Source organism: Entelurus aequoreus, linkage group LG11 (genome assembly GCF_033978785.1).
Source record: "Entelurus aequoreus isolate RoL-2023_Sb linkage group LG11, RoL_Eaeq_v1.1, whole genome shotgun sequence".
Classification (NCBI taxonomy): domain Eukaryota; kingdom Metazoa; phylum Chordata; class Actinopteri; order Syngnathiformes; family Syngnathidae; genus Entelurus; species Entelurus aequoreus.
In genome coordinates this window covers 27,505,706-27,533,579 of record NC_084741.1, presented here as the reverse complement: position 1 = coordinate 27,533,579, position 27,874 = coordinate 27,505,706, and the positions used below count along the sequence as shown (strand labels likewise).

At 43.6% G+C, this 27,874-nt stretch overlaps 1 protein-coding gene across 8 annotated transcripts in view; it reads right to left on the bottom strand.

Moving 5' to 3' along the window:
- Nucleotides 1–27,874, bottom strand: part of epb41l4b (erythrocyte membrane protein band 4.1 like 4B) — a 109,452-nt gene that overhangs the window by 55,182 nt on the left and 26,396 nt on the right. For 5 of the 8 annotated variants that reach the window (XM_062062867.1, XM_062062868.1, XM_062062862.1 and 2 more), the window contains exons 4-6: nucleotides 20,806–20,899; nucleotides 20,200–20,244; nucleotides 11,664–11,716 (exon numbers count right to left, since the gene is read on the bottom strand). In XM_062062867.1, coding sequence (XP_061918851.1) covers nucleotides 11,664–11,716; nucleotides 20,200–20,244; nucleotides 20,806–20,899 — 192 coding nt within the window. The remainder of the gene's footprint in view (nucleotides 1–11,663; nucleotides 11,717–20,199; nucleotides 20,245–20,805; nucleotides 20,900–27,874) is intronic. The other 3 variants (XM_062062864.1, XM_062062869.1, XM_062062866.1) reach the window with 1 other exon arrangement.

Sequence of the window (27,874 nt, the reverse complement as noted above, 5' to 3'; positions counted from 1 at the left end):
CTGTACCGGAAGTAGCGTGACGTCACAGGTTGAAGGGCTCCTCACATTTCCCCATTGTTTACACCAGCAGCGAGAGCGATTCGGACCGAGAAAGCGACGATTACCCCATTAATTTGAGCGAGGATGAAAGATTTGTGGATGAGGAACGTGAGAGTGAAGGACTCGAGTGCAGTGCAGGACGTATCTTTTTTCGCTCTGACCTTAACTTAGGTACAAGGGCTCATTGGATTCCACACTTTCTCCTTTTTCTATTGTGAATCACGAATTTGTATTTTAAACCACCTCGGATACTATATCCTCTTGAAAATGAGAGTCGAGAACACGAAATGGACATTCACAGGGACTTTTATCTCCACGACAATACATCGACGAAGCACTTTAGCTACGGAGCTAACGTGATAGCATCGGGCTTAACTGCAGAAACAAAATAAATAAACCCCTGACTGGAAGGATAGACAGAAAATCAACAATACTATTAAACCATGGACCTGTAACTACATGGTTAATGCTTTTCAGCCTGGCGAAGCTTAACAATGCTGTTGCTAACGACGCCATTGAAGCTAACTTAGCTACGGGACCTCACAGAGCTATGCTAAAGACATTAGCTATCCACCTACGCCAGCCAGCCCTCATCTGCTCATCAACACCCGTGCTCACCTGCGTTCCAGCGATCGACGGATGCGGTCGGCGGCTAGCGTCGAATAGCGTGTCTGCTATCCAAGTCAAAGTCCTTCTGGTTGTGTTGCTGCAGCCAGCCGCTAATACACCGATCCCACCTACAGCTTTCTTCTTTGCAGTCTTCATTGTTCATTAAACAAATTGCAAAAGATTCACCAACACAGATGTCCAGAATACTGTGGAACTTTGTGATGAAAACAGAGCTTTTTGTATTGGATACAATGGTGTCCGAATACTTCCTTTTCAACCATTGACGTCATGCACATACATCCTCATACATAGACGTTTTCAACCGGAAGTTTCGCGGGATATTTAAAATTGCACTTTATAAGTTAACCCGGCCGTATTGGCATGTGTTGCAATGTTAAGATTTCATCATTGATATATAAACTATCAGACTGCGTGGTCGGTAGTAGTGGGTTTCAGTAGGCCTTTAATGTGCATTTAAAGACATTTGAATTTGTAAAAGAAAAATATTTTTTAAAAGTCTAATAAAGCTTCATGACCCCCCCTGCAGTACTTTCTTCTTTCGGACCCCTTGGAAATCACAGACCCCCTGCTGAAAGACCTCTGCTCAAGAGCACTGGCTCTCAACCTTTAGTGAAGCATTTTTGGTTGAAAAAAAAGAGGTAAAACACAGAGTTAGAGCATCACTGTCACATGTATTAAGGTCCACAACATTGCTCATCTGCATTGTCTTGTTTGACACATTTGTAATTAACAAATGCTCATAATACATATCAATGTGTTTTACCTCCGCCAGGTAAAACTTTCAGGAAATGTCCAAAATGGGATAAAGAACAATTGATTATAATTTGAGGTTATTCGGATGATTTCTACTCCCTTACGTTTATGTTACGAGCTTCAGTTTTTGTGTGTGTGTGTGTGTGTGTGTGTGTGTGTGTGTGTGTGTGTGTGCGCGTGTGTGTGTGTGTGTGTGTGTGTGTGTGTGTGTGTGTGTGTGTGTATGCAAGCGGACCCTCAGAAATGACTGACAAGAGGGTACATTTCATTTATTTTATTCTGCAGTAGATAGATAAAAGATTTATGGGCACATTTTGATTAAACTTTCAGGAAAAGTCAGAAATGGGATAAGGAACACGTGATTACATTTTGGGGTTGGTCCGGAGCATTTCTACCAACCTTACGTTTACTTTACGATCCTCTACTTTCGTGTGTATGTGAGTGGCCCCGCCTCCTGCCACTGACAAGAGGCTTTTCTCTGTTCATTTCATCCGCTGTAGATAGCTGAAAAGAGGTATGTCTTTTTGTCTTGGGGCGGCATTCACCCTGGGCGGGTTGAGCCGGCTTCCTCTCTGACCCTGATGAACATCCCAAACCATGGCGGTCCACGTACGGCTGTCCTGTGCGAGGTCCTAGAAGATGCTGAACCAATCTCAGTTCCACCGAGTATGGGCACATTTTGTTTAACATTTTGTTTAACCTTTAATGAGATGTCAGAAATGGGATAAGAAAAAAGTGATAGGGCCCTCTGCGCTCTCTGAGTGCTTTTCTAGTTTGACGATTGCATCATATTTTTTGCAAAATTATAGATAATTTCTTTTTTTTTTTAAATAAAGAGTCATGACACCGCCACTGTTTTATAATAACTACACTTACTGTGCACTTACTGAGGTACCCCAGCACATGTTAATGGACTTCAGTACAAGATCTGTATTTAAATTCACTGATCAAATACAGTATGTGCGATGTCCAAGTTCCAGTCCGAAAATAAAATTAAACACAGCTTGCGTTAGAACATAAAGGAATGTTCTAAACTAAATAACAATTACTGCGATGAGGTGGCGACTTGTCCAGGGTGTACCCCGCCTTCCGCCCAAATGCAACTGAGATAGGCTCCAGCACCCCCGCGACCCCGAACGGGACAAGCAGTAGAAAATGGATGGATGGATGGAGATAAGAACATACGTGTTACACAAAAACTATTTCTATTAATAACCAATATCAAAATAACACTTAGCTGAGATGTTTTTTCATATATTCTTTGCATATCTGGACTTAAATCTACTTGTTTTAGTGTGTTTAATCAACAAATGGGGAGGAATGTCAAAGTGACCCCCGCATCATCTGATATTTTTCTTTATGTGTCCAATGGTGGAATAAGTTTTGACAACCCCGCTCTAAAAATTATTCTTAAATTTTTTTTGTGTGAAAATATGAGAGTCTTTTTTAACTATAGTATTACCAGATAAACTCTAAAAACAAATAGCACAGCTGTTGTCAAGTTGTTCTTTTTTGTAAGCAAACAAGTTGAGTTTGAAGCCACAGCGCCTCTGCTGGTTTAAGTCAAGCAGTGCACACCATTTTGCCTAAATTGCCTCAATAATCCATTTTACACAATGGATAGAATTCTTTATGATCAGTTAATCAATGCATCTATTTTTCGCCTTTAGAATAGATAATAATGGTAATGTAATTGACAGTGCTTGATAATTAATGTAAAAATACATCGATTACTACTATGGTTGTGCTTAGAGGTGGAAAAACTGATAGATTCTCTGATGCATCACGATTAGAATGTGGACGATGCTGAATCGAGGGACAAATGTCCAAACATCGGTTATTTATGCATCTATTTAGGCATCTATTGTCGAGGCGGCTGATTGGAGCTGTGGCCGCAAAGTAGTTGGTGCCTGTCGTGGCGGTAATCCTAGAACCCGTTGGTGGACACCGGCGGTGAGGGATGCCGTCAAGCTGAAGAAGGAGTCCTATCGGGTTCTTTTGGCTCATAGGACTCCTGAGGCAGCGGACAGGTACCGACAGGCCAAGCGGTGTGCGGCTTCAGCGGTCGCGGAGGCAAAAACTCGGACATGGGAGGAGTTCGGGGAAGCCATGGAAAACGACTTCCGGACGGCTTCGAAGCGATTCTGGACCACCATCCGCCGCCTCAGGAAGGGGAAGCAGTGCACTATCAACACCGTGTACAGTGAGGATGGTGTTCTGCTGACCTCGACTGCGGATGTTGTGGATCGGTGGAGGGAATACTTCGAAGACCTCCTCAATCCCACCAACACGTCTTCCTATGAGGAAGCAGTGCCTGGGGAATCTGTGGTGGGCTCTCCTATTTCTGGGGCTGAGGTTGCTGAGGTAGTTAAAAAGCTCCTCGGTGGCAGGGCCCCGGGGGTGGATGAGATCCGCCCGGAGTTCCTTAAGGCTCTGGATGCTGTGGGGCTGTCTTGGTTGACAAGACTCTGCAGCATCGCGTGGACATCGGGGGCGGTACCTCTGGATTGGCAGACCGGGGTGGTGGTTCCTCTCTTTAAAAAGGGGAACCGGAGGGTGTGTTCTAACTATCGGGGGATCACACTCCTCAGCCTTCCCGGTAAGGTCTATTCAGGTGTACTGGAGAGGAGGCTACGCCGGATAGTCGAACCTCGGATTCAGGAGGAACAGTGTGGTTTTCGTCCTGGTCGTGGAACTGTGGACCAGCTCTATACTCTCGGCAGGGTCCTTGAGGGTGCATGGGAGTTTGCCCAACCAGTCTACATGTGCTTTGTGGACTTGGAAAAGGCATTCGACCGTGTCCCTCGGGAAGTCCTGTGGGGAGTGCTCAGAGAGTATGGGGTATCGGACTGTCTGATTGTGGCGGTCCGCTCCCTGTATGATCAGTGTCAGAGCTTGGTCCGCATTGCCGGCAGTAAGTCGGACACGTTTCCAGTGAGGGTTGGACTCCGCCAAGGCTGCCCTTTGTCACCGATTCTGTTCATAACTTTTATGGACAGAATTTCTAGGCGCAGTCAAGGCGTTGAGGGGATCCGGTTTGGTGGCTGCGGGATTAGGTCTCTGCTTTTTGCAGATGATGTGGTCCTGATGGCTTCATCTGGCCAGGATCTTCAGCTCTCACTGGATCGGTTCGCAGCTGAGTGTGAAGCGACTGGGATGAGAATCAGCACCTCCAAGTCCGAGTCCATGGTTCTCGCCCGGAAAAGGGTGGAGTGTCATCTCCGGGTTGGGGAGGAGATCTTGCCCCAAGTGGAGGAGTTCAAGTACCTCGGAGTCTTGTTCACGAGTGAGGGAAGAGTGGTTTGTGAGATCGACAGGCGGATCGGTGCGGCGTCTTCAGTAATGTGGGCGCTGTATCGGTCCGTTGTGGTGAAGAAGGAGCTGAGCCGCAAGGCAAAGCTCTCAATTTACCGGTCGATCTACGTTCCCATCCTCACCTATGGTCATGAGCTTTGGGTTATGACCGAAAGGACAAGATCACGGGTACAAGCGGCCAAAATGAGTTTCCTCCGCCGGGTGGCGGGTCTCTCCCTTAGAGATAGGGTGAGAAGATATGTCATCCGGGAGGAGCTCAAAGTAAAGCCACTGCTCCTCCACATCGAGAGGAGCCAGATGAGGTGGTTCGGGCATCTGGTCAGGATGCCACCCGAACGCCTCCCTAGGGAGGTGTTTAGGGCACGTCCGACCGGTAGGAGGCCACGGGGAAGACCCAGGACACGTTGGGAAGACTATGTCTCCCGGCTGGCCTGGGAAGGCCTCGGGATCCCCCGGGAAGAGCTAGACGAAGTGGCTGGGGAGAGGGAAGTCTGGGCTTCCCTGCTTAGGCTGCTGCCCCCGCGACCCGACCTCGGATAAGCGGAAGAAGATGGATGGATGGATGGATGGTTATTTATGTGTGTTAAATAAAGTAATACAAACAGTTCTAAGATGCAAATGGGGCACAGACATACATGGAAAGGGATGAGGAGAGGAGAACATGCTAACCGCGGCACAAAGCTAGCTTAAATGTGAAGTAGTGAAAGAAGAAAAGAAAAAATGCTTTGTACATTTCAACAGAAGGCAAATAGGAACCGTGTTATAGCAGAATAACCAGCTAAGAAGAAGATATTAGTAAGTAGATTAATATGTCAAGAGAGATCATATAATATCTCCAGAGTCCAGCAACATGTCTGTCAGCCATAGATATGAATACGACACATATCTTTGAGCCGCAAGTTTATGGCGACTGGGGGCAAAGCGTCTCAACATTCTGTAGTTTTAGAAGGAAAGAATATTAAATCAAAGATACCTGGTCACCAAGTTGGGATTTTTATTTTTATTTTTACTTAGCAGATACTATACTATACGATCTAGTCTTCCATGTAAAGTGCATCCGAAAAGTATTCACAGCGCTTCACTCTTTCTACATTTTGTTATGTTACAGCCTTATTCCAAAATGGAATTAATCCATTTATGTCCTTAAAATTCTACACACAATATTCCATAATGACAATGTGAAAATTTTTAAAATTTAAAAAAGTATTCACAGGCTTCGCTCAATACTTTGTTGATGCACCTTTTGGCGGCAATTACAGCCTTAAGTCTTTTTAAATACGATGCCACAAGCTTGGCACACCTATCTGTGAGCGGTTTCGCCCTTTCCTCTTTGCAGAACCTTTCAAGCTCCATCAGGTTCGATGGGAAGCGTTGTTTTTCATCCAGGATGTCTGTAAATTGCTGCATTCGTCGTAGTCTAGTCAAGGTGACTAAGAACCCGATGGTCACTGTCAGAGCTACAGCATTCCTCTGTGGACAGAGGAGAACATTCCAGAATGTTCAGAAACCTTAGTGTGCACACGATCAATCTTTGTCTCGAGTGTAGAAATAGTTGCCGGAGAGGGCCTTGCAGTGTTCTTCCAGGGGGCTAGCTACAGCCGACATGTTAAACTCGCCGTCAGCTCTATCGGAGGAGTTAGGCCTGGCACCTGTGTCTCTGGCGCTCCGTTTTGTCGAGTAAATTGGCATTTCCTGTTGGTTGCAACTTCGGAGCACTATAATCACCCGCTTTCCGGCTCACTGGCGTAACTTATGGAGTATTAAAGAATGGAAATGTAAACAATTGAGGGCGAGAGACTCGACACGTGTCTACTCCGTCTCGCCCAAACCGGAATTCGATTTCAACTCTTTCATTGCATTTTGAAAATATATCCATCCAAATGTAATCATTCTGGAGTAAAATTTTCGCCCATTTGTATAGCATGTTTAAAATAAACTTAAACCATAACCATAACCAAATGGACAAGTAATAGACGTCGAAGTGTTACTGAACACTCTGTGTTTGTCCCTCCCTCCTGTGCCATGCGTAGAGGGAAGCGGGGCTGCAGCACCACTCCTCCTAGCTCACACACTCAGTCTTCCAACACAAAAGAAACAAGATCTCAGTTGAAGGAACTGGTCAGTAAAAGACAACGTTTTTTTCACCATCTTAAAACTTGACACAAACTGCACTGTGCGCCAGTAACTACAAGGGTCGGATGGACCACTGGTTGAAGTGACAAACTTGCCATTCAAACAATACCCCGTTTGTTGACAAAAACATACAGCCATGGAAGCACATTAAATCTATTTATTAAGCAGAGGTAACATAAACATGTGAAAGATTCAAAAGAGCTGCCATCAGAGCTGACAAACTGCCGTTGCTGGCCCTATAAGCTAACAAAACATCTCAAGCTAAAATGCCTGTGAGACTCAGACTGAGCATCTGTAGGCAACTGGCACCGTCTTTTAAAGGCACACACACAGACTGCTCTCATATACGTATATACTTATCTGCTGCATTATGCCAGATATTTGAACGCATTAATTACTTTCACTAGTAATTAATTATAACTATAATGAACGCCTTTTTAAAAGTAATTTTCAGAACACTGCCTGTCACACATCATCATGAAGCAGTTGGCAGGTTGGTGTTCCTGGCTAAAATATTTGTGTATATGTACTTTAATAATTTAGTTAGTTTAATTTAGTTTACCCATAAAAACTCCATTGTTGAAGGTAAATTATGTTCATGTTGCTGCTGACGTTTAAACATGTCCTCTTAAAACAAGGAACTTTATTTCGCATTTTGTTCTTTTATGTTTTTGTTAGCTGGAAGAATTGAACATAGTTAAATGTTTTTTTTTTAAAGAAGATTGGAGATTATATTAGACTTTTCTTATATTATTTTCAAGGCTTTTTCTTTTTCCATATCTCAAAACACCTCTTAAATTGGGGTCCTATTACGCAAAACCTACTTTCATACTTGTTGGTACTTGTTTTTGTGTATTTGGGATCTTCATCAGTCTCTAAAATTTAAAATCAAGGCATGGTGAAGATATTTAGTAACGTCAACGGTAATTACCATTTGAGGGTTAATTTATGGTCCAAACTATATCAGGATATGAGTTTTGATTCGGGCAGCACAATACGAGCGTCCTGGATTCGATCTCCAGGCTCGGGGTCTTTCTGTGTGGAGTTTGCATGTTCTCCCCACGAATGTGTGGGTTCCCTCTGGGTACTCCGGCTTCCTACCACCTCCAAAGACATGCACCGGGGGATAGGTTGATTGATTGGGAACACTAAATTGGTCCTAGTGTGTGAATGTGAGCGTGAATGTTTGTCTGTCTATCTGTGTTGCCCCTGCGATGAGGTCCAGGGTGTACCCCGCCTACCGCCTGAATGCAGCTGAGCTGGGCTCCAGCATCCCCCGTGAACCCGAAAGGGACAAGCGGTAGAAAATGGATGGATGAATAGTTTTGATCCATATCACCCAGCCCTACACTCGTGTTAGCGACAGTGCTAACACAGTTTAGGGATGTTCTCTATGTTTAATTGAGCGTTGCAGTAGGCCTTATGATGGCATTGCGCTAATATGTACGAGTGCAAATGTGTATGTTATTTAAGGTCAATAATGAAATTGTGATATTTAAGACATTTCATATTGCTACACATGTTTTTCTGTGCTACAAAAACTTTTCTGTGCTACTAGTTTTTTTCACTAGTAGCACCGGTGCTACTAGTGAAAAAGCTAAGCGTACAGCCCTGTGTGGGGATTTTTTTTCAGCGGCAGGAACTGTGATACTAGTCAGGCTAGGCGGAAAGATGATTGCAGCAATGTACAGAGACATCCTGGATTAAAAAAACAACACTTTTCATAAAACCTGATGGAGCTTGAGAGGTTCTGCAAAGAACAATGATAGGTGTGCCAAGCTTGTGGCATAATATTCAAAAAGACTCAACACTGTTATTGCTACCAACATCAACAAAGTATTGAGCAAATGCTGTGAATACTTATACGTAGATGGTTTTTTTTTGTATTTTATTCTTAATAAATTTGAAAAAAAAACAAAAAACCTTTTGCATTATTTTTATGAGGTATTGTTTGTAGGATTTTGAGGATAAAAATCATTCTATTTTGGAATAAGGATGTAACATAAAATGCGTAAAAAGGGAAGCACTGTGAAAACTTTCTGGATGCACTTTATGTATATCTATCAATGCTGTGTATACCAACAGCCAAAAACCCTAAATTTCGCAGTAGCCATTAGTCAAAGGAAGGGCCTCTTACACATATGATTAATAATTCAATATAATACATTTATATTATATAATAATAGTAGACAACATATTAACAATATAAAATATATTATTTAATGATGCATTAATAATTGATACATAATCACATTGTAGCCCCTGAATTGTAATCGTAATGGAATCGTGAGGTGCCCAAAGATTCTCACCTCTCGTTGTACTTACATATAAGTGCAGTGTAACAAGCTGAGAGATGTTTTATAGTTCTTTACTTACCAGGCAAATTAAGCAATGTGAACTTTTCACAAGACTTAATATTCTAGGCATACTTAAAGGCCTACTGAAACCCACTACTACCGACCACGCAGTCTGATAGTTTATATATCAATGATGAAATCTAAACATTGCAACACATGCCAATAAGGCCGGGTTAGATTAGTAAAGTGCAATTTTAAATTTCCCGCGAAATATCCTGCTGAAAACGTCTCGGTATGATGACGTTTGCGCGTGACGTCACAGATTGTAGCGGACATTTTGGGACACCATTGTGGCCAGCAATTAAGTCGTCTGTTTTCATCGCAAAATTCCACAGTATTCTGGACATCTGTGTTGGTGAATCTTTTGCAATTTGTTTGATGAACAATGGAGATAGCAAAGAAGAAAGCTGTAGGTGGGAAGCGGTGTATTAGCGGCCGGCTGCAGCAACACAAACACGTAGCTGGTGTTTCATTGTTTACATTCCCGAACGATGACAGTCAAGCTTTACCATTGGCCTGTGGAGAACTGAGACAACAGAGACTCTTACCAGGAGGACTTTGAGTTGGATATGCATGCTTGTGGAGATGAGACAACAGAGACTCTTACCAGGAGGACTTTGAGTTGGATATGCGGTACCGTGAGTACGCAGCTGCGGCTTCCAAACATTTGATCGCTTGCCCGTACGTGTGTGCCGCTATGTGCATGTCACGTACGTAACTTTGGAGAAATATATGTGCTGTATGAACTTTGCGGAAGTGAACGGTACTTTGGGCTGTGGGATTGAGTGTGTTGTGCGGGTGTTTGATTTGTATTGGCGGGTTATATGGACGGGAGGGGGGAGGTGTTTGTTATGCGGGATTAATTTGTGGCATATTAAATATAAGCCTGGTTGTGTTGTGGCTAATAGAGTATATATATGTCTTGTGTTTATTTACTGTTTTAGTCATTCCCAGCTGAATATCAGGTCCCACCCGCCTCTCACAGCATCTTCCCTATCTGAATCGCTGCCACTGCCCTCTAGTCCTTCACTCTCACTTTCCTCATCCACAAGTCTTTCATCCTCGCTCAAATTAATGGGGAAATCGTCACTTTCTCGGTCCGAATCGCTCTTGCTGCTTGTGGCCATGATTGTAAACAATGTGCAGATGTGAGGAGCTCCACAACCTGTGACGTCCCGCTACTTCCGGTACAGGCAAGGCTTTTTTATCAGCGACCAAAAGTTGTGAACTTTATCGTCGATTTTCTCTACTAAATCCTTTCAGCAAAAATATGGCAATATCACGAAATGATCAAGTATGACACATAGAATGGATCTGCTATCCCCGTTTAAATAAGAAAATCTCATTTCAGTAGGCCTTTAATCAAGGTAAAGTATTGGATCTTTGAGTGTGTAGGCGGCAGTGAATATTTACTTGTCTAGAGAATGTTATTAAACTATTGTATGATGATTTGACATGTGGGAAAGCTTTGACTGCTACATATCACTGATATTTTCCTTTCATTTCCACATGATTTAAAGGGGAACTGCCCGTTTTTGCAATATGACCTATCAACACAATCCTTATGGAAGACAAGAACACATATGTTTTTATTTTTTCAAATACATTATAAATCATAAATAAACGCTAGCAAGGTCAGCTAACAACTGAGATAATGGGAGTCATGACGTCATTGCGTCTATCCCATAAAACCTACTAAAAAAACATCAGCAAATCGCCAAAAATACTCTATTTACATGAACTGACCTGAAAATCAACCAAGTATTAGTAATATTGTTATTTTAAGCGCTAACATTAAGGACCTACTTTTAGCAGCGCTTTGATCACAGAGAGGTAACTACTGTGGCTAATCAATCAATCAATGAATCAAAGTTTACTTATATAGCCATAAATCACAAATGTCTCAAAGTGCTGCAAAAGCAACAACGACATCAGATCCCACTAATGCTGCTTTACTGACATTGTGAGCAGGTGAGCTTCTGCATCGCCTCTGAGTTGGTGAAAGTTAATTCAAGATTATAAATCTTGCCTCTCACCTGGATAGTAGAATGATGTGGACATAAACCGAGAAGTTGGTCAACAATGACAGCCAGCGAGAAAGACAAGAAAATACACACCTTTGCACCCAGCTTTTTTTAAATCCTTTGCAAGAATTATGATTAATTCTTAATCTAAATAGGATTGTCATCCCAGTGAGAGCATACATTGTACAGTAAGTGTGTGTTTTATTATGTTCGTTGTCTCTCACAAAGTCTGACGTGAGTTGTTGTCAATGTGAACGTTGTGATATGTCTATGATATTATTGCCACAGTTTGCTGAAAATGAGCAAAATACTAAAATATCACGTTATTACGAATTGGCAAAAATTCCCAAAAATGTGCAGTTCCCATTTAAAGAAGTCCTGTTATAGGTCAAACAAAAAAAAATCCACTTACTTTGCAAACAGTATGCAGCCAGCTCTACTGAGACATCATACGGACATTTTAGTCTGGGAACAGAGGAAAAAGGGGCAAGATGAGCTGTTGAGATGATCTCTGCTGTCAATGGGACTACTGCATACAAACACACTGGCCAAGTCAAATACAATCATCTACCCATCACTGTGTGTGTGTGTGTGTGTGTGTGTGTGTGTGTGTGTGTGTGTGTGTGTGTGTGTGTGTGTGTGTGTGTGTGTGTGTGTGTGTGTGTGTGTGTGTGTGTGTGTGTGTGTGTGTGTGTGTGTGTGTGTGTGTGTGTGTGTGTGTGTGTGTTGGAAGAGAGGAGCAAACCTCTTCCTCTCTTCAGCTCCTGATCTTGAGTGTTTTAATAGAGCCACACTCAGGGGATCTGTGGCCCAGATAGAGCCGGAACATAGAGATGGGCAATAGACGGCTTGCTTGTGTGTGTTTAGGTGAAATGAATGTGTGTGTCTGCTGTCCACCCTTGTTTACACTCACACAGGTGTGCATCACAGGCTGCAAAACCTTTGATCTCCAGCTAGCTGGGGTTGGTTATCATTCCTCTGATAGGTGGGAAAATGTGACCTTTCACCTCACCTTTCACAGCATTATGTCCCATAAACAACTTAAAAATGTAGTTGCCATACATAAGTGTAAAAAACAAAAATTAGTTCCGTGCAAGCGATGGGGGAATACCTCCTTGCGTAAAGCTATACTGGGGAAGGACAACATCGCCCCTGAGCTCCCTTGCCAACCTCTCACCCTTTATATGTTTCCCTAGCATGAGGCGGAATTAAGAGATTAGGAGAAAAGGAAAAACACCAACATGGAAGGGAAATTAGAGATCGCAAAAATGTTCAGAAAGTAGAAAAAAACGCCAATCAACATTGGCTGCATGGCTCTGTCTCAGCCGCTCGAATACTGTGACCATCATTAAGGACAAATATTATATCCTTGAACAGGATTAGTTCCTGTGAAATACACAGTAAAAACTTGCAAATATTATCATTAGACTTTAATTTAATTCTTGTAGCTAACATTTTTAATACTGTTTATGTCCTTCATCCTTTTGACTTACAACAAGTTGTAGGAACAGAACTACTTTGTAAACCCAAATATCTCCTATTAGTCATTTCTTTATTTGGATAAAAGACAATAGATTAGGCCAAGCAGAGTGCTGTCCCATCTGACCTTTGACCCCCGTTACAACAGAACCATGCTCCAGTGAACGCAACAGTCGGCACAAGACAGCAGAAACTGCTAACAACCACAAAAGAGTCTTCTGTTGTCACTTCTTATTGTCTATAATAATTGTAATCAAGGGGACTGAGGGCAGCTGCAGCCAAGTGGAGACTGTGGAGTGAAATACTTCAGTGTCCAAATCTAAGGCAATAGGGTAAGCTATAGGGATGTAAGGGTTTTGTAGATACCGCGGTATTACCGTTTCAAAATCTTCTCAATAAAGCTGTGATGCGTGACGGTGTCAAACAAAAACTTGGTGTGTAGTTTTTTGCTGGCTCTTTACCATTTTGCGGGTCTGAAAATAAACGACATATCCCACAGTCCTCTGAGCAGCACGGGTCTGCAATGTGGGGGCGTGGAGCAAAAGTGAAAGCAAGAAGTTGTTCCACTTCGTAGTAGATAGAGGAATTACATTTTTCCAAAATCCGTTAATATATTTTTAAGTTATGTTGCTGGCCCCGCTGCTGCCCAATGCTCACCTTACCTCCCAGGGGGTGGTGAACAAGGGGATGGGTCAAATGCAGAGGACAAATTTCGCCACACCTAGTGTGTGTGTGACAATCATTGGTACTTTAACTTTAACAAACGGACAAACACACCCTGGCGAAAACAATACCTCTGTGGCGAAGGTAAAAAAGTGTGTCACGTTCGTCTCGAGTGTTCCAAGCCAAAGCACCATGCTTTCCCTCGCATGGTGCTGAGGGAAAGCAATTGCTGCACACAGAAGTTACTTGATAAGCTACCATCACCAAACGTCAATTTGTGAGGTATTTACATTATCAAAAGTTAAAATGTGAGTTAATTTTTCTGAGAACCTGCATTTTCAAAAGTGATACAAAAATGTCCACTGTAAAGGACACTGCTTCTCTGAAAGGAAAAGTTAGACAGTGGTTGTTCCCACATGTAAAAATACTTATTTGTATTAATAAATATGATTAGAATATTTTAGCATTGTGTTTTTGTTGAATTACAGCAAGTGTGTTTATCCTAAACATTCCTGCCACTTAATTTTATACATTATGGCATTTTTAAGTCTTTTTTATGGGAACATATACCACAATAATATCATACCATGGCTTTTATACTGTGATAATACCGTACTGTGAGATTTTGATATCATCACATCCCTAGTAAGCTAACATTAGCATGGGTGTTTAAGTTATAATGTTGCTGCAATAATAAACCACATCTTCCGAAATGCGGGTTAGAATTATCCTTACTGTGAATCTCTTTGATGTCAGCTACACTTTGGTGGTCGAGGGGGGACTAAATTTAATTGTCTCGGAATGAAGCGATTGTCTTGCTGCTGTCGTCCCCCCCCCCTTTGCTTTGTGTAGCTCAAGGCTTACGGTCATTTTGAAAACATCACTGCACATCATAATGGCAGTTAGAGTTTCGATCTTAAAGATCTAAAAAAAACTATTTGGGAATGTCCGGCAGGCCGGATTGAAAAGCTTAACGGGCCGCATGCGGCCCACGGGCCTTAATTTGCCCAGGTCTGGTCTGGAGTGTCATGTGTCGATTTAACAATAAAAGAAGAAAACTTTTATTCACAATAATACAGCTACTTCAAGTGCTAACTGTTGACAGAATTAGGGCTGCACAATTATCCATTCATCCATTTTTTACCCTCTCTGTGTTGCGGGGCGGTGCTGGAGCCAAACATCGAATTTTAATCATGACCACGATTTTGGCTGCTACGATTAAAGGAGGGTGATCGCTGGCGATATTAACATTTAAAAAGCAGGCTCCGCTGCATTTAAATTCAAATACTTTCACAACCAACAGTAAGCCAACCGCCAGGCAATGACCGAAAGACAGTGAACTCATGTGAGTGAGAGGGTGGCTGACAATTGATCAGCAGGTGGCCTGTAGCTCCCGTGTCGTGTACCAACTGTGACAATGCTGACACACCAACAGTTGTTGTTATATTATCTGCTATCTAACTCCTACTAATCTATTTGTTAATTTCCTGTTAATATCTAATTACTTTCTGCTGTAACGTGCTTCCATCTACACTTATAATGATAATAAATGATAAATGGGTTATACTTGTATAGCGCTTTTCTACCTTCAAGGTACTCAAAGCGCTTTGACAGTATTTCCACATTCACCCATTCACACACACATTGACACACTGATGGCGGGAGCTGCCATGCAAGGCGCTAACCAGCAGCCATCAGGAGCAAGGGTGAAGTGTCTTGCCCAGGGACACAACGGACGTGACTAGGATGGTAGAAGGTGGGGATTGAACCCCAGTAACCAGCAACACTCCGATTGCTGACACAGCCACTCTACCAACTTCGCCACGCTGTCCCTTACTTCTAAACTTACTTGTACAAAATGCGGCTGCTAGACTTTTGACAAGAACAAGAAAGTTTGATCATATTACGCCTAAACTGGCTCACCTGCACTGGCTTCCTGTGCACTTAAGATGTGACGTTAAGGTTTTACTACTTACGTATAAAATACTACACGGTCTAGCTCCATCCTATCTTGCCGATTGTATTGTACCATATGTCCCGGCAAGAAATCTGCGTTCAAAGTACTCCGGCTTATTAGTGATTCCCAGAGCCCAAAAAAAGTCTGCAGGCTATAAAGCGTTTTCTATTCGGGCTCCAGTACTATGGAATGCCCTCCCGGTAACAGTTAGAGATGCTACCTCAGTAGAAGCATTTAAGTCCCATCCTAAAACTCATTTGTATACTCTAGCCTTTAAATAGACCCCCTTTTTAGACCAGTTGATCTGCCGTTTCTTTTCTTTTCTCCTCTGCCCTCCTCTCCCTTGTGGAGGGGGGGGGGGGACACAGGTCCGGTGGCCATGGATGAAGTGCTGGCTGTCCAGAGTCGGCACCCGGGGTGGACCGCTCGCCTGTGCATCAGTTGGGGACATCTCTACGCTGCTGACCTGTCTCCGCTCGGGATGGTCTCCTGCTGGCCCCACTATGGACTGGACTCTCACTATTATGTTAGATTTACTATGGACTGGACTTTCACAATATTATGCTAGACTCACTCGACGTCCATTGCATCCGGTCTTCCCTAGAGGGGGGGTGGGGTCACCCACATCTGCGGTCCTCTCCAAGGTTTCTCATAGTCATTCACATTGACATCCCACTGGGTTGTGAGTTTTTCCTTGCCCTTATGTGGGCTCTGAACCGAGGATGTCGTTGTGGCTTGTGCAGCCCTTTGAGACACTTGAGATTTAGGGCTATATAAACAAACATTGATTAATTGATTGATTGATTGATTGATACTTACTCAGCACTTATTTCTTCTGTTGTTTCAAGCTATCTTAGTGTTTAGCTTAGCTATTAGCATACCTGCTCCTGGCTTGCTCTTGGTGTGTATCGTGTTTAGCCTCATCCTCCAGTGATAATGTTATTTATGAAACTAGAAAATGCACTTTATTTGCCGTAATGGAGGTCATTACTATTAATTTAGGGGAGCGGCTCCACACTGTTATGGAGACATATACGGGGCACCTAAAATAAGTAGTCAAGACGGGATTGGCGCTTGCGATTTATGTGATTAAAAAACATTAATCAACAATTGCCAATCACATACTTAAGCGGATCGGTGGCTGATCAATCGGCACAACCCTACTAAATATAGTACCTGTGTTTTGTCAATGGAAAAGCTGAGCAGGTACTATGCAGGGTACAAATGGGATGGGATTTTTTTAATGACATACTGTACTATGTACAGTACAATGCACCTATTTGACCTCTGACCTGTCCAGATGGAACATGAATAGCATTTCCATACAGATTAATTCATTCATTGTCTAGGGATAAACTATACACAAACCATCCATCCATCCATCCATCCATCCATCTTCTTCCGCTTATCCGAGGTCGGGTCGCGGGGGCAGCAGCCTAAGCAGGGAAGCCCAGACTTCCCTCTCCCCAGCCACTTCGTCTAGCTCTTCCCGGGGGATCCCGAGGCGTTCCCAGGCCAGCCGGGAGACATAGTCTTCCCAACGTGTCCTGGGTCTTCCCCGTGGCCTCCTACCGGTCGGACGTGCCCTAAACACCTCCCTAGGGAGGCGTTCGGGTGGCATCCTGACCAGATGCCCGAACCACCTCATCTGGCTCCTCTCGATGTGGAGGAGCAGTGGCTTTACTTTGAGCTCCTCCCGGATGACAGAGCTTCTCACCCTATCTCTAAGGGAGAGACCCGCCACCCGGCGGAGGAAACTCATTTCGGCCGCTTGTACCCGTGATCTTGTCCTTTCGGTCATAACCCAAAGCTCATGACCATAGGTGAGGATGGGAACGTAGATCGACCGGTAAATTGAGAGCTTTGCCTTGCGGCTCAGCTCCTTCTTCACCACAACGGACCGATACAGCGCCCGCATTACTGAAGACGCCGCACCGATCCGCCTGTCGATCTCACGAACCACTCTTCCCTCACTCGTGAACAAGACTCCGAGGTACTTGAACTCCTCCACTTGGGGCAAGATCTCCTCCCCAACCCGGAGATGGCACTCCACCCTTTTCCGGGCGAGAACCATGGACTCGGACTTGGAGGTGCTGATTCTCATCCCAGTCGCTTCACACTCAGCTGCGAACCGATCCAGTGAGAGCTGAAGATCCTGGCCAGATGAAGCCATCAGGACCACATCATCTGCAAAAAGCAGAGACCTAATCCTGCAGCCACCAAACCGGATCCCCTCAACGCCTTGACTGCGCCTAGAAATTCTGTCCATAAAAGTTATGAACAGAATCGGTGACAAAGGGCAGCCTTGGCGGAGTCCAACCCTCACTGGAAACGTGTCCGACTTACTGCCGGCAATGCGGACCAAGCTCTGACACTGATCATACAGGGAGCGGACCGCCACAATCAGACAGTCCGCTACCCCATACTCTCTGAGCACTCCCCACAGGACTTCCCGAGGGACACGGTCGAATGCCTTTTCCAAGTCCACAAAGCACATGTAGACTGGTTGGGCAAACTCCCATGCACCCTCAAGGACCCTGCCGAGAGTATAGAGCTGGTCCACAGTTCCACGACCAGGACGAAAACCACACTGTTCCTCCTGAATCCGAGGTTCGACTATCCGGCGTAGCCTCCTCTCCAGTACACCTGAATAGACCTTACCGGGAAGGCTGAGGAGTGTGATCCCCCGATAGTTAGAACACACCCTCCGGTTCCCCTTTTTAAAGAGAGGAACCACCACCCCGGTCTGCCAATCCAGAGGTACCGCCCCCGATGTCCACGCGATGCTGCAGAGTCTTGTCAACCAAGACAGCCCCACAGCATCCAGAGCCTTAAGGAACTCCGGGCGGATCTCATCCACCCCCGGGGCCTTGCCACCGAGGAGCTTTTTAACTACCTCAGCAACCTCAGCCCCAGAAATAGGAGAGCCCACCACAGATTCCCCAGGCACTGCTTCCTCATAGGAAGACGTGTTGGTGGGATTGAGGAGGTCTTCGAAGTATTCCCTCCACCGATCCACAACATCCGCAGTCGAGGTCAGCAGAACACCATCCTCACTATACACGGTGTTGATAGTGCACTGCTTCCCCTTCCTGAGGCGGCGGATGGTGGTCCAGAATCGCTTCGAAGCCGTCCGGAAGTCGTTTTCCATGGCTTCCCCGAACTCCTCCCATGTCCGAGTTTTTGCCTCCGCGACTGCTGAAGCCGCACACCGCTTGGCCTGTCGGTACCTGTCCGCTGCCTCAGGAGTCCTATGAGCCAAAAGAACCCGATAGGACTCCTTCTTCAGCTTGACGGCATCCCTCACCGCCGGTGTCCACCAACGGGTTCTAGGATTACCGCCACGACAGGCACCAACTACCTTGCGGCCACAGCTCCAATCAGCCGCCTCGACAATAGAGGTGCGGAACATGGTCCACTCGGACTCAATGTCCAGCACCTCCCTCGCGACATGTTCAAAGTTCTTCCGGAGGTGGGAATTGAAACTCTCTCTGACAGGAGACTCTGCCAGACGTTCCCAGCAAACCCTCACAATGCGTTTGGGCCTGCCAGGTCTGTCCGGCATCCTCCCCCACCATCGCAGCCAACTCACCACCAGGTGGTGATCGGTAGAAAGCTCCGCCCCTCTCTTCACCCGAGTGTCCAAAACATGAGGCCGCAAATCCGATGACACAACTACAAAGTCGATCATGGAACTGCGGCCCAGGGTGTCCTGGTGCCAAGTGCACATATGGACACCCTTATGCTTGAACATGGTGTTCGTTATGGACAATCCGTGACGGGCACAAAAGTCCAATAACAACACACCACTCGGGTTCAGATCCGGGCGGCCATTCTTACCAATCACGCCTCTCCAGGTTTCACTGTCGTTGCCAATATGAGCGTTGAAGTCCCCCAGTAGAACGAGGGAATCACCCGGGGGAGCACCCTCAAGTACTCCCTCGAGTGAATCCAAAAAGGGTGGGTACTCTGAGCTGCTGCTTGGCGCGTAAGCGCAAACAACAGTCAGGACCCGTCCCCCCACCCGAAGGCGGAGGGAAGCTACCCTCTCGTCCACCGGGTTGAACTCCAACATGCAGGTTCTGAGCCGGGGGGCAACAAGAATTGCCACCCCAGCCCGTCGCCTCTCACTGCCGGCAACGCCAGAGTGGAAGAGAGTCCATCCCCTCTCGAGAGAACTGGTTCCAGAGCCCTTGCTGTGCGTCGAAGTGAGTCCGACTATGTCTAGCCGGAACTTCTCCACCTCGCGCACTAGCTCAGGCTCCTTCCCCCCCAGCGAGGTGACGTTCCACGTCCCAAGAGCTAGCTTCTGTAGCCGAGGATCGGACCGCCAAGTGCCCTGCCTTCGGCTGCCGCCCAGCTCACATTGCACCCGACCTCTATGGCCCCTGCTATGGGTGGTGAGCCCATTGGAGGGGGGACCCACGTTGCCTCTTCGGGCTGTGCCCGGCCGGGCCCCATGGGGACAGGCCCGGCCACCAGGCGCTCGCCGTCGTGCCCCAACTCCGGGCCTGGCTCCAGAGGGGGGCCCCGGTGACCCGCGTCCGGGCGAGGGAAATCTGAGTCTCGGTTCTTGTATTTCCATAGAAGTCTTCGAGCTGCTCTTTGTCTGATCCCTCACCTAGGACCTGTTTGTCTTGGGAGACCCTACCAGGGGGCATGGAAGCCCCCGGACAACATAGCTCCTAGGATCATTGAGACACGCAAACTCCTCTACCACGGTAAGGTGGCAGCTCAGCTATACACAAACATCAAATATAATGAATACACATTTGTCCTCGTATTTGTCAACATTATACAACAAGGTTTACATGAAAATGTGTCTTTTATGCACCCATTCAAGACTTACTTGCCGGACAGAATGTCTTGTCGAAGCTGCAGCACAAACAGATACCTGCAGTGACAAAGAGAAGATGAAATGTAACACAAGTTGAATCTACTTTACACACACAAAATCATTTATACTGACTCAAAAATATACATTCCATAAAATTTTTTAAACAAGACTGTTAATTAGAATAGATCATTTGACAAAAGACTAACCAGGGACAGGTAGTGCAAATTAGCTTAGCCAGAAATCCTGTGGTGTTATTTTAATATTTATTTTGCATGGTCCCTGACAAATTGAGAAATTATTAAAAACAAAAATATTTTAAGATGTGGTGCTGAAAATTGTAGACTTCCTATTAACCTTCCCAATAGATCTGGTAGTTGTTCTTTGGTGGCATAAATGATTGGTTTGACAGCACTTATTGGATTGGCCAACAACAAAACAAAATAACTTACATTTTTGGTGATTTATTATAAGCTCCTATGTGACTCAGACTTTGTTCCATAAAATCCATTTGATTATTTGTTACTTTTAACAGTCTGCCCATGGCTGTAACATATTTAGCCTTTACATCCCCTCTGGACCTCCTCCTCATCATGTTCAATAGAAAAAAAAAGTTCTTACCTTGTGAATTCCTCACGTAGGTTATTTGGCTCGGAGGAGTAAAATTTCACTCGGAAGAACAGTCGGAATGGCGGACCATCTAAAAGAAGGAAAGCTAGAGTGGAATTCAAAACAAACTACCTTTATTTATATAGGATTCCTTATATTTAGATATTAATATTAAACATTAATATGCACTGCTGCATTCTCATGTACAGTAACCAAAATATCAGAAAAAACATGTCGTTCAGGGAGCTCCAACCCATTGCTCGCGAGCTACTAGTAACTCACCACATTTTTCCGAGAGGTTTCTCGAAATATGGCGCGTTATTATGCACATCTATCTAACACAGCTGCTTAGCACAGCTGCTATTGCTGGCTGAATGATCAAATATTTTTATTTTCAAGGTTCACTTCATAGCCGTTCAAAACGTTGTTCTTTTGTGAACGTCAGGTCATATGAACTCTAAGCAACATTGGCCAGTGGGAGCGATATTTGGGGTTACATCAGGTGTTTTCCAGAATGTAGAGTAAGTACTTACCAGTGTTGTGACTAACGCGTTACTAAGTAACGCGTTACTGTAACGCCGTTAGTTTCGGCGGTAACTAGTAATCTATCGCGTTATTTTTTTATATACAGTAACTCAGTTACCGTTACTGCGTTATTTTACGTTATTTGTATGTAGTATCGGCTAGAAACTGAAGATCTGAGTGTGTTTTATTGGAGCGCTCCGGTGGGAAAGAAGAGAAGTCCTTTCCCCCACCCACAGAAAGCACGCCTCCCCGCAGGGGAGACGTTCCTCCAGAGCCGTACTTCGGGTCTAACAACCTTCACTTTACCCGGAAGAGGGTCTTTACAGCTGAGGGTGAATGACGAGCCCGGCGGTTTGTTGCAACTTTGTGACTTTATTGCACGCAGCCATCCACCAAGCTAGAGCACCTACACCAGGGGTGGGCAATTCATTTTTACCAGGGGCCGCATGAGCAACCCGAGCACTGCTGGAGGGCCACATCGACAATATTTCAATTACATTTTGCTCAATATTATTTTTGATATATACCGTAAGATAAACAATAATAATAATAATAATTAATAATAATAGTAATACTTCAACATAGTGTATGTAACAGCATTCCATGACTAATATAAATAAATTAACATTAATAATAAATGACAGTAAAATAAGCACACGTATGACTGAGGAGTCATAGTGTAACTTTGTGTGATGTTTGAGTTGTCCGACTTTTTGTGTGGCCATAAACGCACCAGTGGTTTAGTGCTATGCGTGTTGGTGACAGATGACAAGTTGGTTTTGGCCTGGTTTGTACGGCAGAAAATGACTAGTTTTTCGAGATAGAAGTGTTTTACTTATGTTTTTGGTGTGGTTATGGCCGAATATAAACAGTTTTGCTCAATAAAGTGATCGATATAATTCCTGGCCTCGAAGCATCTCGATAGACGTTACAATAATTGAACGGTGTTCAATTGAACGGTGTTGACGAACACCGTTAGGGCCGCTTGTTGTCACTGTCACTCAAAGTTGCATTGCAAAATTACATAGAATAAATATGTTTATTTTGTTTAGAATTCAGATGGGATTTGATTTGGTGCGCGGCATATATTTGCTGCGCGCAGCAGACGCTTGAGCAGTGCGCAATTGCGCAGGCACGCACCTTAGAGGGAACGTTGCATGGCAGTCCGTGTCTTGTTGGAAACACGCCATTCTTCATCAACTTTTCTCTTTTTAGCGTCTCGGGTGTAAACCGTGCATCACTTGTCACTGCATGTGCACCTTCACTCGCAGGTTACACACTGACACACGCCCATAAATAATAATTTTCAAAATAAAAGCAGCACAGTTGTATTGCGCGCATGACATAGATGTTTTTTCAACTTTATTTTGTAATTAATGATTGCAGCTGTTCACATTCACTCACAATCACGCACACGCATACGTCCACACGGAAGTAATACAAATAACGATTTTCAAAACAAAAGCAGCACCGTTGTATTGCACACTCGACATAGATACTTTTTAAAATTTATTTTGTAATTTATAATTGGCCTCACGCGGGCCGGACAGGGACGCACAAAGGGCCGGATGCGGCCCGCGGGCCGCAGAATGCCCAGGTCTGACCTACACGCACTCACTGTCGCCGCTCCCTCACCTCTCTCGCCCACTCACTCACTGACGTCACTCACCTCTCATGCTGTCATATCTTAAAGGGCCACACACACACACACACATACGCTACTCTCATAACAACTAACAAGACATCATGGCGAAGCCAGAAGTCGAGTTTTTTAACATGGAGACATTCTCAATACTTTTCTTTTGTCGAGCACAAAGAAAATAACATTTTAGTTAAATGTAAGTTGTGTCTTGGATCAAAGATTCTATCTACTTAGAGTTAAAGTTAAAGTGCCATTATGTTGCAGCTATTTAAAATAGTTTTGTCAATTTTTTCTGGCCTGAAATAAATTGGCCCTTTGAAACATATCTTTGTCTTTGTGTGTTGTATGTAGACCACATTGTTTGTGTGTTGTATGTAGACCACATTGTTTGTGTGTTGTATGTAGAGCACATTTCTTTCTGAGTTCAGTGATGCAAATGCATGTCAAGTTGATCAACAGATTGTATTATTCTCCAGTGCAATAACAGTACTGAAATGAAGGCTAAAAGGGCATTAATGGGAGCCTTAAAAAAAGGGGGGGGGGGAAAGAAGTAACTAAATAGTTACTTTTCACAGTAACGCATTACTTTTTGGTGTAAGTAACTGAGTTAGTAACTGAGTTACTTTTGAAATAAAGTAACTAGTAATTGTAACTAGTTTTCAGTAACTAACCCAACACTGGTACTTACACAGAGCCTTATTCAACATAATCGATGTAAAAAAAAACAATATACTGTGCAAGAGAAGTGAACAGTATGTTGCCATACCAATTGAGGAATTTATTATGATCTGTGTGTTTGTGTGTTGTTATGTGAGCTCATTCTGGAAGGGGCTTCTGTAGAAAAAATAGGTTTTATTGCTGCTTGTATGTATTTTGTATTTTGAAAAACTGGTTATGTTTGTTAAACTTTCCCCAAACTTATGTACAAACTTCAATCCTAGTGATAGCAAGAAGTGAAGCTCAAATTCAAACAGAAGCATCGCAACATTCGACTAGGATAAAACTAAGTAGTATCTATTCATCAGTGCTTATGTGATATTTAAACAAAATATGAGCATGCAAAATAAAATTTTTGACCTGGAATTTTAATTTCCCCTTGGGGATTAATAAAGTATTTCTGATTCTGATTCTGATTATTGTCATCTGGTGACATGTTTGCCACATTAAAGGACCATCTGTGTGTGTTCTGTATTGATCTGTATGAGTAGACTACATTAATTATGGTAAATAAAATGTACTTCAAGTCTATTAAGAATAAAAAAAAAAACTTTTCATATGTTAAACTCTGGAGGTGTCATTGAACCGGGATACAAAATAATAGAGATACAGAGTTTTGCAGATTTTGGGAAACAATATAGAACGACACCATAACGTAACGTTATCGTAACGTCCTTTATACCAGTGTTTCTCAACCATTGTTGGGCAGACAAAAAATATGTTTCTTAGCTGTGGTCCGTATAGGCCAGGGGTGGGCAATTAATTTTTACCGGGGGGCGCATGAACAACCCGAGCACTGCTGGAGGGCCACATCAACAATATTTCAATTAAATTTTGCGCATTATTATTTTTGATATATACCGTAAGATAAATAATAATAATAATAATAATAATAATAATAATAATAATAATTAATAATAATAATAATACTTTCATTTAACCTAACTTAACTTTATACCAAAAGCACTGCTTTGGAAATCATTTGTACCCCTTTCAGAGATCACATTTAGTTCCCCTTAAACATCCTCATGTTGCACAATGAAATGTAAGCATAGGATGAAGTGTGCATTCCTGTAACTTTCTCTAGTAACAGCATTCCATGATTAATATAAATAAATTAACATTAATAATAAATGACAGTAAAATAAGCACACGTATGACTTAGGAGTCATAGTGTAACTTTGTGTGGTGTTTGAGTTGTCCGACTTTTTGTGTGGCCATAAACGCACCAGTGGTTTAGTGGTATGCGTGTTGGTGACAGATGACAAGTTGGTTTTGGCCTAGTTTGTACGGCAGAAAATGACTAGTTTTTCGAGATAGAAGTGTTTTACTCATGTTTTTGGTGTGGTTATGGCCGAATATAAACCGTTTTGCTCAATAAAGTGATCAATATAATTCCTGGCCTCGAAACATCTCGATAGACGTTACAATAATTGAACGGTGTTCAATTAAACGGTGTTGACGAACATCATTAGGGCCGCTTGTTGTCACTGTCACTCAGAGTTGCATTGCAAAATTACACAGAATAAATGTGTTTATTTTGTTTAGAATTCAGATGGGATTTGATTTGGTGTGCGGCATATATTTGCCGTGCGCAGAGGACGCTTGAGCAGTACGCAATTGCGCAGGCGCGCACCTTAGAGGGAACGTTGCTTGGCAGTCCATGTCTTGTTGAAAACACGCCATTCGTCATCAACTTTTGTCTTTTTAGCGTCTCGGGTGTAAACCGTGCATAACTTGTCGCTGTGCACCTTCACTCACAGGTTACACACGGACATACGCCCATAAATAACCCTTTTCAAAATAAAAGCAGCACAGTTGTATTGCGCGCACGACATAGATGTTTTTTCAACTTTATTTTGTAATTTGTGATTGCAGCTGTTCACATTCACTCAAAATCACGCACGCGCATACGTCCACACGGAAGTAATACAAATAACGCTTTTCAAAACAAAAGCAGCACCGTTGTATTGCACACTCAACATAGATACTTTTTAAAATGCATTTTGTAATTTATGATTGGCCTCACGCGGGCCGGACAGGGACGCACAAAGGGCCGGATGTGGCCCGCGGGCTGCAGAATGCCCAGGCCGTAGTGGTACTCAGTTGTAATACACTTTTTCATCACTTGTGGCATTAATAACAATAAAAGAAGGTAAAGCCGGCAAAGATTTGTATTAAGGCCTTTAGCATATCAGTATGTGGAATTACACCAGTGTTTTTCAACCACTGTGCCACGGCACTAGATACAATCTGGTGTGCCGTGGGAGATTATCTAATTTCACCTATTTGGGTTAAAAATATTTTTTGTAAACCAGTAATTGTAGTCTGCAAATTATGTGTTGTTGTTGAGTGTCGGTGCTGTCTAGAGCTCGGCAGAGTAACCATGTAATAGTCTTCCATATCAGTAGGTGGCAGCCGGTAGCTAATTGCTTTGTAGATGTCGGAAACAGCGGGAGGCAGTGTGCAGGTAAAAATGTGTATAATGCTTAAACCAAAAATAAACAAAAGGCGAGTGCCCCTAAGAAAAGGCATTGAAGCTTAGGGAAGGCAATGAAGAACAAAACTAAAACTGAACTGGCTACAAAGTAAACAAAAACAGAATGCTGGACGATAGCAAAGACTTACTGTGGAGCAAAGACGGCGTCCACAATGTACATCCGAACATGACATTACAATCAACAATGTCCCCACAAAGAAGGATAAAAACAACTGAAATATTATTGATTGCTAAAATAAAGTAGATGCGGGAAATATCGCTCAAAAGAAGACATGTAACTGTTACAGGAAAATACCAAAAAAAGAGAAAAAGCAACCAAAATAGGAGCGCAAGACAAGAATAAATAAATAAATAAATGGGTTATACTTGTATAGCGCTTTTCTACCTTCCAGGTATTCAAAGCGCTTTGACAGTATTTCCACATTCACCCATTCACACACACATTCACACACTGATGGCGGGAGCAGCCATGCAAGGCGCTAACCAGCAGCCATCAGGAGCAAGGGTGAAGTGTCTTGGCCAAGGACACAACGGACGTGACTAGGATGGTAGAAGGTGGGGATTGAACCCCAGTAACCAGCAACCCTCCGATTGCTGGCACGGCCACTCTACCAACTTCGCCACGCCGCCCCTAGAACTAAAACAAAGAACTAAAACACTACACACAGGAAAACAAAAAAAACTCAAAATAAGTCACGACAGTACACCTACTTTGAGACAAGAGCTATAGTGATGCATGGTTGGTAATGGTTTAAAGTCACATCCAACAATTGCGACAACGACAATGAGTTTCGTTTTTTAATGATTTCTGCTGCTGGTGTGCCTCCGGATTTTTTCAACGCAAAAAATGTGCCTTCGCTCAAAAAAGGTTAAAAAAACACTGAATTACACTATGTATGCAAAGATGTCAAACAATGTACAAATATGATCCAATTTAAGAGGCTGGTCGAACTACAAGTGTTTAACTATTGGCTTAATTGTTGTATTAATTGGTGTAAAATGTGTTACAATTACAAAATCAGAACAAGAAGGAGTTAGTAAGTGTTAGTAATGGCTATGAATTGGAAAAGTTGTAGTATTAAATACGCTTTGCTTCTTCCTACTCCTTTTTGAACACGTAAAGAGAAAAGAACATACACTATATTACCAAAAGTATTTGGCCACCCATCCAAATGATCAGAATCAGGTGTCCTAATCACCTTGGTGTATACAATCAAGCACTTAGGCATGAAGACTGTTTCTACAAAGATTTGTGAAAGAATGGGCCGCTCTCAGGAGCTGAGTGATTTCCAGCGTGGAACTGTCATAGGATGCCACCTCTGCAACAAATCCAGTCGTGAAATTTCCTCGCTCCTAAATATTCCAAAGTCAACTGTCGGCTTTATCATAAGAAAATGGAAGAACATGGGAACAACAGCAACTCAGCCACGAAGTGGTAGGCCACGTAAACTGACAGAGAGGGGTCAGCGGATGCTAAAGTGCATAGTGCAAAGAGGTCCCCGACTTTCTGCACAGTCAGTTGCTACAGAGCTCCAAACTTCATGTGACCTTCCAATTAGCCCACGTACAGTACGCAGAGAGATTCATGAAATGGGTTTCCATGGCCGAGCAGCTGTATCTAAGCTATACATCACCAAGTCCAATGCAAAGCGTCTGATGCAGTGGTGTAAAGCACGTGGCCACTGGACTCTAGAGCA